This window comes from Cavia porcellus, unplaced genomic scaffold (assembly GCF_034190915.1).
Source record: "Cavia porcellus strain 051 isolate PalLab524CR breed Dunkin Hartley unplaced genomic scaffold, mCavPor4.1 scaffold_17, whole genome shotgun sequence".
Lineage (NCBI taxonomy): Eukaryota > Metazoa > Chordata > Mammalia > Rodentia > Caviidae > Cavia > Cavia porcellus.
This window is the reverse complement of record NW_026947500.1, coordinates 74234146-74252086: the sequence shown is the minus strand read 5'-3', so window position 1 is coordinate 74252086 and position 17941 is coordinate 74234146. Positions and strand designations below refer to the sequence as shown.

The 17941-nt window shown below is 62.0% G+C and overlaps 2 protein-coding genes across 6 annotated transcripts; both read left to right on the top strand.

The window, feature by feature from the left end:
* The first annotated feature begins 1702 nt into the window (after positions 1-1702).
* Positions 1703-13833, top strand: Cirbp (cold inducible RNA binding protein). 5 transcript variants are annotated; one of them, XM_063229227.1, is made up of 7 exons: positions 1814-2301; positions 11857-11965; positions 12054-12160; positions 12253-12391; positions 12461-12545; positions 12730-12800; positions 12899-13387. In XM_063229227.1, exons 2-7 carry the CDS (start codon positions 11863-11865, stop codon positions 12913-12915), a joined length of 522 nt encoding a protein of 173 aa, XP_063085297.1. In that variant the 5' UTR covers positions 1814-2301; positions 11857-11862; the 3' UTR covers positions 12916-13387. The 5 variants fall into 5 exon arrangements, with proteins under 5 accessions (XP_063085298.1, XP_063085297.1, XP_063085295.1 ...); XM_063229225.1 differs by lacking the exon at positions 1814-2301 and adding an exon at positions 9506-9673; XM_063229226.1 differs by lacking the exon at positions 1814-2301 and adding an exon at positions 9520-9673 and having other exon boundaries at positions 9880-11965.
* A 67-nt stretch (positions 13834-13900) lies between these two features.
* Fam174c (family with sequence similarity 174 member C) lies at positions 13901-15682 on the top strand. The gene is made up of 3 exons (XM_003460975.5): positions 13901-14219; positions 14703-14819; positions 15309-15682. Coding segments are annotated over exons 1-3 (405 nt in total). The 5' UTR covers positions 13901-13932; the 3' UTR covers positions 15310-15682.
* The last annotated feature ends 2259 nt before the right edge of the window (positions 15683-17941 follow it).

The window sequence follows — 17941 nt, the reverse complement described above, 5'->3', positions numbered from 1 at the left end:
TGCCTGGTTAGGCCTTAAGGTCGTGGGCGCAAATGGCCCCTCGGCTTGGCGAGCATAGGGAGTGGGGAAAGAGGTTCAGGTGAAACCCGCAGTCCCCGCCCCGGGTCGCCGCCAAGCCCTTCCTGACCTCAGTCGCCACCTCCCTGAGCCCGGGGCGGAGTGGGGAGGAGGAAGGAGGATGTGATAGGAACGCCCGCTGAATCACAGTGCAGGCCCGGAACGAAGCACTCGAGGTTCCACAGCCCCCCCCCCGCCAACCTGGATGTCCCCGGGGGTCAAGGCCGCCTTGGGATTGGGGGAACGCGTGGGAAGCGGAGGTGGTGGGGGGAGATTCAAGTCGCGACAGTCTTCGGGGATGGGGCTGTCGGATGCAGGACGGTCCTGATCCGGGATCCGAGAAGGAGGAAGCCCGACTCCCAGTCTTTGCTCTGCGACCTGCGCATCCATAGCACCTGCCTACACCTGTCCTAGGAGGTGCATAGGCAGAGCAGGTGGAGGCCACGTGTTGAATCGAAGGCACGGAAAGGTACACTGAGGCACAGACTAGGCGAGAGGCTGCTGGGATCTCGGGGGGGAGCGATTGGCCAGACACCATTTCTCCATCAACCCCCTCCCTCTCCATTGAGGAAAAAGCTGAATGGGAGGGTGCGGCCCCCGGAAACCCGCAGAGATGGAAACGCTGTTTCTAAGGAAACGCACCGAAAGGAGCCTGACGTCAGTGCAGGGAGGGCGTCCCTTCGCCCCCGTCAGTTCGTCCGGAGCCCAGGCCACGCCCACCTGCGAGGAAGTCTTATTGGCGGGTGTGCGGTTCGTTTATCTGTAAACACCAATAGGATTGCGGGATAGTCAACTGCAGGCGGGACTTCAGCATGACTGGGGGTGAATGCGCAAGCGCAAGCGCGGAGGCGCAGGAGCCTCGCCATTCTCCTCTAGCGTCTGCAAATTTGGGGGCGGGAGACTCAGCCGAGGCCTGACGGCTGCGGCGCGGCCTGGACGGAAGAGGAGGCGTACCTGGGGGCGCCGCACGTGGACCCCCGGCACGGGCGCGCTCACGTGCACTCTTCTGTGCACACCCAGGCATTTCCTGTCGCAGCTCCCGCTTGCGTGTGCACGACCCCTGTCTAGCCCTCTTGCAGCTCCGAGGAGGAAGGAGGGGGAACCCTCTGGAGGAGGGAACTTTGTGGCTGTGGCTTTGCCAGGGAAATAGGAGTTAGCCCGGTGTTGTAGGAAGACAGGTTCTGTAGGTAGAAGACAGGGCCTGGAAAAATAAAAGGGGTTGCACTGGCGGGCAATAGAGAGCTCGAGTTAGTGGAGAAAAAGCAGGGATGGAAAGGCGAAGTTGGCAAGGCCCTAACGGGATGATGTGAGGTGCAGGGCGAGGGCCGTGGGGGAGGGGCAGACCAGAATATCCAGAGGCCACTGGACGCCTGGCAGCCGTAGGGTACTGCTGGGAGGTGGAGGCCGACAAGGTAGGGCTGTGGTTTTCATGGCTTAAGTTCAGTTCACAGGGAGGCGATCGACCAGGGCTGTGGCAGGGACAGATGCTGGGAAAGGGGAGGAAGGTTAAAGGCAGCCAGGCATGGTGGCGCAGGTCGGTCAGCCCACTGCGCTGGAGGGGGGGGGGGCGCTGAAACAGAAGGACCCCAAGTAGGAGCGAGGCCTGAGTAACTTAGGGAGAGCCGGCCTCAAAGTTAAAAAAGAAAAAATGGACTGGGGCTGTAACTCGGTGCCCAGGCCTGGGTTCAGTCTCTAGTAATGGAAAACAAAACAGAAAAAGAAAGAGGGGCGGGGCGAGGCTGGCCAAGCCGAACGCCGTGCCTGCCAAGGCATGAAGGACGCCCGAATTCGGCCCAGGGGGTGACCTCGAGGGTGGGCAGTGCTTCGGAGTGACAGCACGGCCACAGGAGGTCACTGGGGTCAGGGCTTTGTGCCAGAGACTGTAGTCTCCCGGGTTGACCAAGCGGGCACCTGAAGCTGGCAGCAGTGTTTGGAGATGCCAGAGGCCGGCGCTGACCAGGAGGTAATTTGTGTGGGCAGCCAGGAGGAGCCAGGCGGCTGGCCAGAAAGCACGGTTGAGCCAGGACTGAGGGTGCCCGGGGCAGAGCCGCCCCCACGGGGCCTAGCTCGACCCGCCCTCCCCTCTGCGGGGCCCTGGGAATAGGAGTTCGCTGAGCTGGAGCTGGGGAGGCCACCTCCCGCGGCCGAGGGCGTTGGGGCCCTACCCAGGAGTCCAGCTCCACCCACGGCGGCCCAGCCCCGGGAGGGCAGAAAGCCGACCGTCTCCGATGTCACTGGGCACAGGTGAGCAGCAGGTGGGGGAGGGATCCTGTCACCTGGGGCCCTCGCGCCTGGCCAGCTGCCTCTGGCTGCCTCCTCCCTCCCCCGTCTGCTTGTCTCCCCGCCTCCCGAGTCTTTCTTTCTGTCTTCCCCAGACTCCCAGCCTTCCTCTATTTCTGTCTCAGTCTCCATCCCCCTCTATTTTCGTCCCTTCTCCGGCCGGCGTCCCTCCCCCACTTCCGCCTCCTCTCTGGGTCCCCTCCCTCCTCACCCCTGCACGCATTCCAGCGCCTCCCCCGCCTCGCCCTCCCCCAAGCCAGCTGCCGCCTGGTGCCCAAGACCGAGGGAGTGGGCTTTGGCCGGGGTCAGAGGTCCGGTTGCTGGAGCAGGCGGGACTGCGAGGGCACCCCAACCAAATCCTCTGGAATGTGGGCAGGGCCAGCCTCCCTGAAGGCCGTCACCCCTAGGGCGGCCAGAGACAGCAGCCTGCTACAGCACTGCGCTGCACACGCCCCAATCCCAGGACGCTACCCACACTCTGCCCTCTGGGAGAAGCAGCAAACCCCAGAAACAATCCCACACAGGGCCTCGGAGCCAGGAGACACCGCTCAGTAGTCCGCGGGTATTTAGCCAGTACTAGGCTGCCAGATACACAACGCTGCCCCCCCCCCCACATCCCCAACCTTACCTCCAAACCTACATTTTGGTGGGATTTGTTTTGTTTTGTGGTGCTGGGGTGTGAACCAGAGCTGTATCATAAGCAGGCTTTTATTTGTTTATTTTGAAACAGTCTCAAGTTGCTAAGTAACCCAGACTGAATACAAATTTCAGATCCTCCTGCCTCAGCCTCCCAGAGAGCTGGGATCGTAGCATTGCTCCCCATGCATGGCTCCAGCTACACACATTAGTTCCTTCCAGACCCCTGGGGCCCTTGCCATACATAATCATATGTATGATCCTCATACTGAAAGGTAAGTGAGCAGGGTGTGGTAGCCCGTATCTGTGAGCACAGCACTTGGGAGGAGGCTGAGGCAGGATAGTCAATGCAAGTTCAAGGCAACCTAGGCTACATAGTGAGTTCAAAACCAGCCTGAACTGTATATAGCAAAACCCTATCTCAAAAAAATAAAAAAGAAGCAGGGCGTGGTGGCTCAATGCCCGTAATCTCAGCACTCGGGAGGCTGAGGTGGGAGGATGGTTGTGAGTTCCAGACCAGCCTGGGCCGCAAGGTGAGCTCAAGGCCAGCCTGAACTGCATAGCGAGACCCTGTTTCAAAAAAAGACAAAAATAAATAAATTTTAAAAAGGAGAGGTGCTGGGGATGTGGTTCTGGTAGAGTTCTTGCCTTGCGAGCACAAGGCCCTGGGTTTAATCCCCAGCACCACACACAGGCACAAAACTAGGCATGGTGGCACATGCCTGTAATTCCAACACCAGCATTCTGGAGGCTGAGGCAAGAGGATCACTGTGAGTTCGAGGCCAGGCTGAACTACATAATGAGACCCCGTCTCAAAAAGAAAAAAAAGGAAAGGTAGCTTCCATTTAACACTGGGCCAGGTCCTCCCTTAAGCAACTCCAGTCCTGGAAGTCACACTGGACAGCCACACTGATGCCTGGACGTAATGCAGTGCCTTCTCCTATCAGGTCCTCCTGGCAGCTGGGCAGGAGGGCCAGCAGCCCCAAGTAGTCCATCTGCATCCCCTCCTCCAGTTAGAACCCTGCCCCTCGCCTGGGCAGGAGACAGGTGAGAGATGGGTGAGGCTCACAGGCGGCCCTAGTTTATCTACCTGAAAACTAAAGATGACCCAGGATGTGGGCTTGGGGCTGCAGGCCAGTGATCACAGCCCTGAGGAGGCTGAAGCACAAGGATCAAAAGTGGGAGCCCTGCTTGGGCAATTTAGAGAATTAGTGAGGCTGTCTCCCAAAGTGAGAAAGCTGTAGCTGTAGCTAGGTGGGTGCGGGCCTGCCTCAGCCCCCTGTATCTTCACAACAGGACAGGAATGGGTGTGGCCTCATCCCTCGCACAGGTGAGGCACCTGGGCAGGGGCTCTGGCATCTGGGATGGTGTGTGCGTGCCGTGTGCACACATTCGAGTCACTGCACGTCCCTGCTCTGCACGTTCATCCTCGACGCGTCCCCACGCTCCTGTGCCTTCTTGGAAGGCGTCCCTCTCCCAGTCCCTTCGGGGTCAGGAGCACAGAGACCAAGCAGGTGTGCAACTCTAGCAGCAGCAGGCCTGGCCTGGTGGCCCATGTCCCCCACGGTGTCGTTCTAGTCTGGTGTGCACTGCCCGTGGGGCTCTAGGAGGAGGCTCCATGCGCGGTGGGTTTGTGTGACTCTGGGTATCCAGGGGGTGCCCTGCAGATAGAGGTGGCGCATGTGTGTATGTGTGTGTCCCAGTGTCCCATCGTGCGTCACAGGATGTGTGTGTCTTACCAGGGCCTCCCCCTGTGGCTCAAGGCCTAGCCCTGGCAGGACCTGCAGCTAGTGCATTCCTGGGACATGACTCGACCGTGGGGAGGGGGTGACTCAACTGGGAGCTCAGGGGCTGCGCCAGCCTCTGGGCCGACCCCTCCCTCCTTGTCTGCCTGCAAACCCCACCCTAGGTGTACGTGGTGAAGCCCCTCTTCCTTTCCTGGGGTACGGCAGCTGAACCAGGGGCCCCAGGGAACCAGGCAGACATCCAGTGCTGGTAGGAGCTGGGGGAGGGGCAGTTTAACCCTTCCTGGCCTGCACTCCCGTCCCTCAGCTTCCTGAAATTCCCAGAAGCACCGGCTGCCTGTGACACATAGCACTCATGCCCACCCAGGGACGTGACTCACACCACCAGGCATGGGCACATATGCTTCGTGGGGCCTGGCCCACCCAGCCTGTCCCCAGCTGCTCCCACATCCACACGTAGGGTTCTAGGCACTTTTGGGCCTCAGTAGAGCCCCCGAGAATTCTTGAGCCAGATCCCCCCCTTGCGTCCTGTGCCAAACCCCCATAGCCTCACACACGCTTCTATGCACCTGCACACGGCCCCACTGTTAACGTCCACACAGGCGTGAGACTAGCTGCTTGACAGTGCGTGGTTTTTGTCTTAGCACTGAGAGGCGGAGGCAGCAAAGGTCACAAGTTCCTGGACAATTTAGCAATTTAAGAAGCCGGGTGTAGTGCCACATGACTGGAATCCCAGCACTCAAGAGGCTGAGGCAAGAGGATCGCTGCGAATTCAAGACAAGCTTGGGCTCCAAAGCGAGCCCAAGGCCAGCCTGAACTGCATAGCGAAATCCTATCTCAAAAAGCAAAAAAAAAAAAAAAAAAAAGCAATTTAGCAAGACCCTGTCTAAACAAACAAAACAAGAGGGGCTTGTGCAAAGCCCTCAATTCCAGACCTCACTATGGCCACACCAGTCCCTAGCAATCCCTTGTGTGCTTGCCCACGAGCCCCCGGCACACGGGCACACGTGCGCACACCTGGCAACACGCATACGGCTCCCGCAACCCACCCTGGCTCTGGGCCCCGCAGATGGGGCCAGCTGGGCGGGCTGCAGGCCCTGCCAGGACGGTCCCATTTCCGCGCCCCCGCCGGGCGCCGCCAGGTGCACCGGCCAGGAGGGGGCGGTAATTACGAGGCCCCGGGGTGCCCCCCACACACGCGCCTTTCATCCCGGGCCACGCCCGGCCCCGGCCCAGACGCTCATTAGCTACTCCCGCCCGGTCATTAGCCAGGTCGGGGGAGAACCAGGCGTCCCAAGAGCGCGGCCCCGCGGGGAGGGTGGAGTGGGCGGTGAGGGAGCAAATGGCCTCGCCCCCGTCTCCATGACAACGCCGGGCCACGGGGCCCGGGAGGTCGCGGGGCGGGATGGAGGGGCCCCATCCACCCCGGCCGACGCCCACCGGGAGACTTCGGACTGGGAAACTGGGTGATTTACGAAAGAGCAGGGGTTGGCGTCTGTCATCCTTGTCTTCCTGTTGGCTGAGGCAAGAGGATCGCGAGTTGGACCCATTGGGATCATTTAGCGATTTAGTAAAATCTCCCCTTCTAAAAGTAAGATTTGGGGCCGGGGATTTAGCTCAGTGGCATAAGCGCTCGCCTTGCAAACGCATAGTCGTGAGTTTGTTCCCTGATAACCAAAAAAAAAAAAAAGTTGTTAAAAAAAAGGGCTCGGAAACCAGGCGTGAAGGTCAACACTTGTAATCGCAGCACTCACTCGGGAGGCCGAGGCAGGAGAGTCCCCCGTGAGTCTGAGGCTAGCCTGGGCTCCATAGTTGAGATTTTGTCACAAAAAAGCAATAAAGTAAAAATAAACGAGGTTCACTGTGCCAAGGCCCTGGGTTCAATCTCCAGCACCGAAAGTCGGGGAGTGATGGAGATGTGGGGGACAGAGAGGGAAGAGAGGCAGGCGTGGGGAGATGCAGAGCTGAGATACACCCTGGTACCTGCGAGCCAGTGGGAAGCCCAGGGGGTCAGGTCAGGGGCGGGCTGGGCTTCTGTGGCCCTGCACAGCACCCCCACTTCGGTTCTTGAGTCCCCCTCCACTCCCCCGCGACTCTCAGATACTGGCCTAGGGCCGGCAGGGAGCAGTGGGCAAGGGCCAAGGACGCCAGCCGTGGCCGTGCGGGCCGGCGAGGGGTGGCGCGGCTGCAGGACCAGGTCTCCCACGCTGGGCCACACAGCTGGCTTCCACCGCGAGGGCTGGGTCCGGAATCCAGCGCCAGTCCCAAAGGCTCCGGCCTGGACGACCGCGAGGCCGTGGCGCCCCCTCGTGCCCGCGCCGGGCAGCGCGCCCGGGCCCAAGTCCGGGTGGTGTAGGGGCGGCCGCGGCGGGGGAGGGGGGTGAAAGGAAAGGGAGGTGTGCCAGGCACCCTGCTTCGGAGACAAGAGGGTCATGGTGACACGGCAGAGTCACAGCAACACGCAGATGCAGTTAAGCTCGGGACGCAAGTGCAGAGACAGGTGCCAAATCTGAAACACAATGCCACCCAGGTGAGCCGTGTGCAGGCACAGGCATCCACATCTGCTGGGGACCCAATGGCCTCGGGGACTGCGGAGCCCGGCACAGTGGGCACCCGGGAACAGCTAGGTGTCCTTGGTGGCAGAATCAATGAACGAGTGAAGAAACACACAGCTCTTTGCAAAACTAGGAACAGCGAGCGCTCGGAATCTGAAAGAGGGGGCAGGGCACGCTTGGATGTCTCTGATCAGGGGAGCTAGGAACTCAGGGGCACCCCGTTAGTCCTGGTCTGCTCCGCGAGCAGACACACCGGGAAGGGCGGGGGTCTGGGCTGCTCCAGGGCTAGGCTCGGCCAGGGTGGGCGGCTGGGCCCATCCTGCTCGGTGGGCTGCTGTCGCGCTGGTCCTTTTAATAACCGCCCTGCGCGAGCAGCTGACGCGGCAGAAGGCGCTGCTGACGAGCTGCCGCGGTGTGCAGGGCGGGTAGCTGTGACTCACAGGGCTGCCGCCTGCGGGGCCAGGGCCTGGTTCTTGAGCCGCTCAGGGGTCCTGGCCGTTGTGTCACTGGAGACAGCCGGGTCACTGCGACCCAGGTGAAGGTCAGAATCACGCTGATGCCCGTAGTGAAGCTTAGAGTCTCAGCAAAATGGGGGTGGGGTGCTCCTCCCCAGCTGCCTCCATTCTCTCCATAGAGGGTCTGAGCTGTACTGTGGGTCTCCTGTGTGAGTGGACAAGGAAGGGCCCAGAGTTTACTCCTCCCACCAAGGCTGGGGGGAGAGCATGAGCCCAAGCGCATGTCGAAGGGGTCCCCAGCGGTCTTAGGGTCCCTCCCAGGAGCTGCTTTAGTTTGTGGGGCCTCCTCATCAAGCTGTTTGCCCTCATCCTAACTGCAGAGCTCTTGGGAACTCTTTTTTTTGGGGGGGGGGGTCTTTTTCCTTTTTACTGGTACCGGGGATCGAACTCGACTGCCTGCTTGCAAGGCAAGCGCATATGCCACTGAGCTAAATCCCCAGCCCCTCTTGCGAACTCTTGGGAGGCCCTCTCCAAAGGCAAATAGGGCAGGTTGGGCCTGGCCCTCTCGAGGTGGGTGGTCAACGGGCTGTGGGTGGCTGGGCCACATGGCAGATGCCATGAGGAGGCCTGAGCTGATGTCCTGTGTAGCTGCTAAGTCAGCACTACCGTGGGTGTTAGCCAGGTGCAGCCTACTGTCTAAAGCCAGGACACAGAACCACACAGAACCGGGCATGGAGGTGCATGCCTGTAATTCCAGCCCTTGGGAGGCTGAGGCAGGAGAGTTCTCTTGAGTTTGAAGCCAGCTTGGGCTACACAGGTGAGTTCAAAGCCAGCCTGAACTGCATTGTGAGGGCCTATTAAAAAAAATAGCTAGAGGCTGGGGATTTAGCTCAGCGGCATAAGCGCCTGCCTTGCAAGCAGGCAACGTGAGTTCGATCCCTAGTACCGATAAAAAGGACAAACACAAAAAAAAAAAAAAAAAAAAAAACGAAAAATAGCTAAAACAAAGACAAAGAAGGGCTGGGGATATAACACAGTGGCATAAGCACCTGCCTGACAAGCGCAAGGTCCTGAGTTCAATTCCTGGTACAAAACAAAAAACAGGATACCAGCAAGATGAATTTTGGGGTGTAGGGATGCACTTACAAGAGTGGTGGTGAAGTCAGGGTTTGGCTGGGAGTTGTGGTTGCAGGTTGGGGTTTGGTGGCAAACTCGGATGAAGTTGGGGAGCTCAAAAATGTTGGGCAGGAGAAAGAATTAGGATTGTGGAGCATAATGGGGTTCAGATGCCCAACAACTGGACTCTCGGTGTTGGGATTGAGATGGGCGTTGGGATTGATTGCGTGAAGTCACATATTCAGGAGCTTGAGGGCCGCTACAGGGCTCTAGGAGTCGCGGGTGGTCATCCAGATCGACAAGCTGGCACGACTGCTGGGGTAGTGCAGATAAAGGTGGAGGGTCTGTGAGCTGGGGATGGACAGTTGGATGGAGTCGCTAAATCTGGGAGGGGGGGGCATAAACTCTCTGGAGGACGGAACCCCCAGCAAACACAAGACTCCGGGTCTTTGTTCTCCGCCGAAGAGCAGGGGCGGGGTGCACGCAAGTGGGTCAGCCACGCCCCCGCGCACGTGGACGGGAGACTGCCGACTGTTCTCAGTCTGACCAATCAGGACGCCCGGCGCCCGCGCACGAGAATGGGCGTGGCATAATTAAGCCAGGTCTCCAACTCATGAATATGAGGCGCGGCCGCTTTCTCCGGCGCCTTGGATTGGCCCTCGTGGCGTAGGGGGCGGGCACAGCGGGCGGGGCCCGGCGGCGGTGTATATCAGACACGGCTCGGGGCGCCCCCCTTTCATTCGCGTGTTAGAAGGCTCTGGTCGGTGTGGTGTGCCTTGCCGTGCCGTGCCGTGCTCCCGCCCGCATCAGGGACCTGCCCAACTCAGCGGTGAGGGCCCTGGCGGCACCGGCTCCGAGGGTCCCAGGGCGGTGGGCGGCCTTAGGCGCCCAGGCGAGGCGGGGCCGCGACGGCACGCCCCTGGGAGGGGGCGGTGCCGGGGCGGGCCCAGGGTTGGAGTCCGCCCGTTCGGCGGCGCGGGGCAGCGGGAGACCGGGCCGAGCGGCGGCCCGAAAGTGTCCCACCCCCCCACCCAGCCCCGGGACGCCAGTTTGGCGGGCGCTGCAGCAAAATGGCGGCGACGAGCTCGAGGCTTCGGTGGCGAAATGGCGGGAGCTCCGAATGCCCGGATGGAGTGGCGCAGGGCGCGCGTTCAGCGCATGCGCGCGGAGGGCGGGGCGCCAGGGCCGGGCTCTCACGCTGCGGGTCCCGGGTGTTCGCGTCCTGTCGCCGCACTCCCTGAGCCTCGGCTTCCCGTCTTGCCATTGGGATCCCACGTGGGGAAGGACGGCCCCGCCGCCTCGTTTGCAAGTGCTCAAGTCTAGTGCTGGTCTCCTTTTGAACCCCAAGTGTAATCCCGAGTTGGCACCGTCCCCCAAATCGTGGACTGGCTTTTTTCTCAATCTTTGGGCCGAGGTCCTCCTAGCCAATAAACGCCTTGTCCAAGTCGGCCTGTCCGCCCCCCTGAGTAGTCACGTTGCAAACTCCAGCTTCCCTGAGGGGGCTGCCTCCGGGCATCTCAGTCCCTGCTAGCAAGTGGATCTCTGGCCCAAGGCAGCACCTCAGGACTGGGTGCCCTTTTTGACAGCACCCTGGGGGCACTTCACAGTAATAGAAAAAGCACCCTCTAAAAACCCTACACCTATAACTCAAGCTCCGTGGCCAATTTAGGGAAAGCTTGTGCCAAAGTGAAAATTTAAAAGCCAGGTGTGGTGTTGCACAATTATAACCCTAGCATTTAGAACCACGAGGCAGAATGATGATCTCTGCAAGTTCAAGACCAGCCTGGAAGCCCCAAAAAGAGCCAGATGTGGTAGTGCATGCCTGTTAATTCCAGCACTCAGGAGGCTGAGGCAGCATGCTTACCTGGAGTTCAAAGGCAGCGTGGATGACATAGAACCTGTCTCAAAAAATTAAAGGCCAAGGGCGGGGGATTTAGCTCAGTGGCATAAGTACCTGCCAGGCAAGCATGAGGTCATGACTTCAATCCGCGGTACCAAGATAAATAAAAAGCTAGGGGCCAGGGATGTAGCTCAGCGGCATAAGCACCTGTCTGGCAGGCTGCAAGCTCCTGAGTTCGATTCCCAGCACTAAAAAAAAAAAAAAAAAAGGTTTTTTTTTTTTTTTAATATTAAAAAGCTAGTAGAGGATCCCTGGGTTGGATCTCTCGCAATTCACACACAAAGCACCCTGGGGTCTTTTCCGTTGTGTGAACATCTGATGTTTAGGTAGAAGAGCAGCCCATAATTACAAAAAGGGGGTACTTGTATTTAGAAGGGCCAGGGATTTAGCTCAGAGGCATAAGCACCTACCTTGCAAGTAAGCAATTCTGAGTTCAATCCCCAGTATCAAAAATTTTTTAAAAAGGCCTAGTGAGCCAAGGCGAGGCAGCTGGCTGGCTTCAAGTCGCAGCAGTGTAAGCTACATAGTGAGACCTGGCTCAAAGCCCAAGAAGGACCAGGCATGTAGCTCAGTGGTATAAGCTTGCCTGCCTGGCAAGCTGCAAGGTCCCAAGTTTGATTCCCAGTACCAAAATAATAAAAGCACCCCGCTGCAGTGGGCTGAGGACGGAGCTCAGTGGCAGGTCGCTTGCCTAGCAGGCAGGAGCCCCTGAATCCAACCCCCAGCTCACCAAAAAGCCCCAGTGAGTTATGGTGGCTGGCACAGGCCTGTAATCCGGGCACTGGGGAGATTGAGGCAGGGTGGAGCCTTTGAGCCCAGCCTCAGTGAGGTAGCAAGACCCTGTCTCAGACCAGAAAAGGGCAACATGCGTGGCTCAGCGCCAGACCCCGAGGTCATGGCCAAGCACCACAAAAAGGAAAAAGCCCTTGGGGAAGGCTTAGAGTCTATGGAGGGGAGCGTGGGGGTCTGCGTGTGCCTTCCCAGGAGGGGTTTCCCACTTGTGTAACTGCGGGTGGGGAGGCTGAGCGCCCAGGTTTGTGGGTGGCCCCGTGGTGTGGCTGGCGCTGGGATGGCCCGGGAGCGCGGTGAGACTGCGACTCCGCGTGCCACAGGCCGCCATGGCGTCGGACGAAGGCAAGCTCTTCATTGGGGGCCTGAGCTTCGACACCAACGAGCAGTCGCTGGAGGAGGTCTTCTCCAAATATGGCCAGATCGCTGAAGGTGCGGGGGGGGGGCGGGGAGGGGCTGGGCAGGGGGAGGGGAAAGGGTGGGTGTGGGGGCGTGGCGCCCACCGGCCCCTCCCTCGCAGTGGTGGTGGTGAAGGACCGGGAGACTCAGCGGTCTCGGGGCTTCGGCTTTGTCACCTTCGAAAACATCGACGACGCCAAGGACGCCATGATGGCCATGAATGGGAAGGTGAGGCCGCCGTGGGGTGGGGGCGCCCGGGAACCCCCGCCCGCGCCGAGCTTGGGGCCCGCTGACCCCCCCCCCCCGTGCCTGTGCCGCAGTCGGTGGATGGGCGCCAGATCCGAGTGGACCAGGCCGGCAAGGCTGCGGACAGCCGCTCCCGAGGCTACCGCGGTGGCTCCGGCGGGGGCCGGGGCTTCTTCCGGGGGGCCCGGGGCCGCGGCCGGGGCTTCTCCAGAGGTGAGTGTCGGGGCCCCGGGGTGCGGGGTGCTGCGGGCGGGGCCGGCACTCACTGCCTTGCCTCCGCAGGGGGAGGCGACCGAGGCTATGGCGGCGGCCGCTTCGAGTCCCGCAGCGGCGGCTACGGCGGCGGCTCTAGAGACTACTACGGCAGGTGAGCGCTGGCCCCCGGGGTCACTCGCTAGGCTTGCGGGCGGCGCCGCTCACCGTGCGGACGAGGCAGATTTCCTGCTCTAGCCAGACGGTGACCCTCCCGCTTCGGCCTCCCGGAGTGGGGGTGCTGGAGCCCGGGCTGGGACCTGGGGCGCCTGCAGCACCCGTGTCTGTGCCTCCTGCAGCCGGAGTCAAGGCGGCGGCTACGGCGAGCGGAGCACGGGCGGCTCCTACAGGGACAGCTACGACAGCTACGGTGAGCACAGGACACGGTGGGGGCGGCCCCAGTCGCCCGGGACCCCTCCTTCCCCGTGCCCACCCGCCTCGCCTTCACGCTCTGCGCTTCGTCCCCAGCCACGCACAGCGAGTGAGCCCACGGCCAAGTCCGAGGACGTGGGAGCCGCCAAGCCGTGGACGTGGAGTGACCACGCTGCCTGCGCCCCACTTTTGCGGCCCTTTCCGGTCCGGCCTGGCCGCGCCCGCGCTGGCCTCGGGCCGGACTCTGTTGGGTTTTGCAGGCGATCCGAGCGGGCCCCGTTCACCGTGTTCAGGACGTGGTGGTGGGGTTCCCGCGCGGCGTGTGATGGCCGTTTCTACCCGTGTTTTATTGTATTTCACTTCCCTGCGTCCTTCTGGTGCTGGCGATCGCGCCCCTGCGCCGCCCCGCCGTGCCGCTGTTTTCCTGGACGCCTCGCCCGCCCCGTGCTGTCGAGTCCCCGATCCCGGACCAGCCGGGCCCGCGGCGAAGACGACGTCTCCCGGGCCTTTTCCCCGGAGCCCCGCGTGCCCGCGCCCCGCGTTTCCTGGGCCGCGGAGCCGTTGATTAAAGACCGTGTGAAACCAGCCTGGCTGTGCGCGCTGCCTCCGCCGCCGTTGCGGGCCGGGCCGGGCCGGGAGAGCGGGCGGACGGATGGACGGATGCATGGGCGGGCAAAGCCCCGGCTGTGCTTGCAGGGTGACCACAGACACGCGGGGACGGCGGCCGGGTGCCCGGTGAGTGGGGTGCGGCACGGCGCGGCGGCCTCGCGCGCTCACCGCCGCCGCTTGCAGAACTCGCATCGCTGGCCCGGATCTGAGGACGGGGGGGGGGGGGGTGGTGATGATGAAGCCCCGAACCGGAGCCGGTGTCTGCTGTCCGTGGCGAAGGTGGCGCTGCCAGCTGGGCCCGGGAGGCGGTTGCTGGAATGGTGAGGTTCCCGGCGGCGAAGCCGCTGTCACCTGCGCACGTGCGGAGCGCGGCTCCCGCCGAGGCCAACACACGAAGGCGGGGCCAAGGCCACTTCCGGCCTCGAGGCCACGCCCCGCCGGCCATTGGCTGACACCACCCCCGCGCGCCTGACTGGCAGCTGCGTGTAGGGGTGGGGCGCGGCCGCCGCTTCCGCCGGGCCATGGGGCCGCGCGTGTTGCTGCCGCCACCGCCTCTGCTGCTGCTGCTGCTGCTGCTCCTCGCGCTGCTGTGCAGGGCCGAGAACACTGCGCCTCCGTCGTCTCACCCCACGCAGGCAGCGCCCTCGCCGCCGCTTTCGACTGCTAACGGGAGCCAACCGGGAGCGCCGCGCAACAATACGCACGGCTGGCCGGCGGGTGCCGCCGGGACGCCGCTGCTGCGCTCCTTCCTGGTGCTCACGGGCCTGGCGGCCCTGGCCCTCGTGTACTTCCTCATCCGGGCGTTCAGGTGCGTCTCTTTACGCGGCGGGCGCCTGGCTGCAGCCAATTAGCGCGCGCTTCGAGAGTCACATGTTGGGAGGGGGGTTGACGCGGAAGCCGGCGGGGCGGTCACGTGATTTGTCGACTCCGCCCCGAGGGGGGGGTTCCTTGGCGTCCCGCGTCCCGGCGTCGCCTCGCTCCGCCTTCCCCGCGCTAGACCGCTGCGTTCCCTCCTAGTTCGGCGCCCGCGAGTTCTGGGCGCCTCCGACCTCGTCGCCTCGTTCCCACCAGGACCTCCCGTGTGCCCCTCCTCCCGCTCATTGCGCCCAGCGACCGGGCAGCGCTGGGGCTGCTGCGACGCCCCTTCTCTCAGTGACGGCCAGCGACCCTCCTCCCTGTCGGGTTCCCAGCTCCTGGAGCGGGGAGGCGATCAGCAACCCGCGCGGGTGGCTCGGTGGGGTCCGAGCCGGGGCTCCTGCGGCCGCTGAGTAAAAGAATTTGGGCCGCGCAGGTTGAGGAAGCCGCAGCGGAGGAGGTACGGGCTCCTGGCCAACTCCGAGGACCCCGGCGACGTGGCCTCCGCGGACAGCGAGGAGGAGACGGTGTTCGAGTCGAGAAGCCTGAGATGGTAGGGAGCCCTGCCGGCCCAGCCCCGCAAGGGAGCCTCATGTGGGTGGCTGGAGTCCCAGGGCTCGGGCCACTGCCACCCAGGCGAGGCTTAGGACCCTAAGACGGGTCCAGGGGCCTGGTTCGTCGGCATACGTGATAGCCTGACACCTGCGAGGTCGTGAGATCCAAGAAAACAGAAAGATGCACCAAGATGTTGGCCAAATGATGCGCACTTGGCATATTGGTACTCTGGGAGGCTGAGACAGGAGGGTTCTGAGTGCTAAGAAATACAAATAATGAATGACACGCTCTAGGCCCCACGAGTGCCCAGGTGGAGCAGAGGGTCGAAAGGCCTGCCGAGTGGCAGCGCAGGTGGGACTGAGGCCAGACGGGTCCCAAGGCAGCTGGGCATTGGCAGGTGCAGAGCTGGGTCCAGAGCCATCTGACCCTTTCCTCCCCTGCAGCCTCGTGGGCTCCCCTCCACTCACCCGACCCCTTCACCTTCCAGATGCTGCACTGAGGTGGCCTGCCCCTGGGGCCTGAGCAGGCACAGCACCCGCCCTCCAGCTCCCACCCAGAGCCCCCATGTTGCCCAGCTTCCTGCTGAGGACAGCACCACCTCACCTTTCTACATGCCGTTGCCGCCCTGTTGGGGGAGCCAAGAGGAAGCTGCTGGGGCTTGGCAGCCACCACCCAGGACCCTGTGGCCCCCACACAGACTGACTGACCTATGCTGCTGCCTCCTGGAGGATCTGGCAGCTCTGCTCTGAGGCCTGCTGGGCAGGTGGACTGAGGGGTCTGTTGGAAACCCCTTTCTGGGACACTGTTGACAATAAAGGAAGCTGTGGCCCTGCACCAGGGGCCAGCCCCTCCTTGACTCCACATGAGCCACCTGGCTGGGCTGGTTGGGTCAGAGGTGGGCTGGAGCGTCATTACTGAGACTCCACTGGGCTGTCACTTCCTCAGTGTACAGGGTCAGGTGAGGGATCTCACCTGCTAGGCAGAGGTAGGAAAAACCTGTCTCTAGTTGCCTTAGAACAGGGCCTCCCTATTCTGTTTCTAGAAAGAACTACTCATCCCTCACAGCCTTGGTCCCCAGGGTTCCTTCTGGTCTGTTACCTTCAGCCTAGAGTGATTCTCTTAAGGAATCAAAACCTCAGCCCACCTGTGCCTTTGGCGGGGTGAGGGTTCCAGAGGAACCAGGGATGTGGTGTAACTAGGGGTCAGCTGTCTAGTTTGGTTCCTTTTTGAGCTGCCGAGAGACTTGGGAGCCGCCTTTGCTGTGTGGTGCCCAGACAAGGCCACCAGGTGGCAGTGTTGAGCCGCCTCTGCCTGTGACTGCTGGAGCCAAACTGCAACCTGGAGCTGGGGGTCCAGCCACCCCATTTCTTGAGCAAGTTGGCTCCCCAAGCTCACTACCTCTGAGCCTCAGGGCTCTGGGGTAAGAGGCCGCAACCACCGCTGGCCTGTCCATCTGTTCCTCTTCCCCATCCCACTACCATGGACCCATGGGGACCCATACCTAACAGGAAGACCCCACATCCTGTCCCCAACCTATGCCCCAAGCCACCCAGCTTTGAGCAGGAATTCCTCCTAGGAGATTGGGGTGACGTGTGCCTTCACCCTTCACCTGGTGCCACCACCACAGGACCCAGCGGCCTCCAGGTGTGCACCTGCCAGTGTGCACAGCTGGGTGTACCCGGGCCCTGAAGGCCCCCACGGCCTGTACCTCTGCACTCCAGGACGCCACCAGAGTAGATGCAGGATGCATTTTAGTCACACAGTGTCACCTTCAAAGGTCCTAGCTGCCCCCTCCATCGCTCCCACAGTTCCTCCCACTCAGGCTCAGCCCTGAGGTCTGGCCTTGGGTCCTGTTGATAACTTACGTCCCAGCCACAGTGTACTTCCTAGGACATGGTGATGGTGACAGCCACAAGGTGGCCTTGCAGGCCAGATTGGCGGCCGAAGGTCCATAGACATCGTCCTGGAGATAAGGTCAAGGTCTCTGCTGACAGAGTCAGCCCCACCTGTGTCGTCCTCCCTAGGGGATTGGAGTGGTGGTCACTGTCCCTGTCCTATGGGTGGCTTCGGTGCAGTCATTGGTATCTGTGTTGCTGAGGACTGGCTTCCTGGGATCACCTTGGACCCGGCCTGTGACTTTCCTCAGCCCAGGCCAAGGGGCGTGGCACCAGCCCTGAGCTGGGGCAGGCAGCAGGGACAGGTTCGCCTGGGGACCCGTCCTGGTCTGGGGGTCTGTGGGGCTGCTGGGGACAGGGCCTGTGCCCCCTGCTGGAGAAAGGGACACCTCTCACTTCCAGATCCTGGGTTTGTGCCTTGACCCCCATGGCCAACCCCGACCTCCTAATCCCAAAGCCGCCCTAGGCTCCCTCGAGAGCCCCTGCCGACGCAGGCAGTGGATTTGGTCGGATGTATTCTGTAATGAGAAATTTCTCCCTGCATATTTTTAGCCTCCCATTCCTTCGGCGGCCTTTGAAGGCTGAGGGGCTTCTCACCGGATCCTGGCCCTGCTGCGGGGGCGGTGGGTGAGGGACAGGGGCTGGGCCACCAGGGGCAGGCATGACCGTGCTAAGCATGGGCCCGCTGCCAGGCCGAGGGCACAGGACCCAGACCTAGGTGGATGGGGCAACGGTCAGAACCCCAGACCCAGGCCTGGGCCAGGGGCCATGGATCTACATAACTTCTGACCCTGTGTGACTCTTGTCTCTATGGAGAGCCTGACCTCTGACCCTTGCCTCCAGGGAAGCTCCCCAGTTGACCCCTCACCCCACCTGACCCCTACCTCTGCAGACTGGGGCAGAGCTGGCCAGGGAAGGACAGGGCCCGGGGTCCCCAGAGCCGCCAGTCCTTCCCTCCACTGGCCGTCTGGCCAGTCCTCTGCAGCGGTCGGCGGGTGCAGGGCGGTGGAATGGGGGACGCGCTGCCTTTGTTCCTGTCCCCGCTTGGGCTCTGACCTTGAGAGAGAGACGAGAACAGAGGGAGAGCCGAGTGCAGAGCTTCTGCGCAAATCCGGGTGGCAGCCATGGCTCCTGCCTTGGTGGGCCCTGCATGCAAATGAGCCAGCCTCGGGCCTGGGGAGGGGTCCCCTCACCCTGCACCTCCACGCCCCTGCCCAGCTAGAGG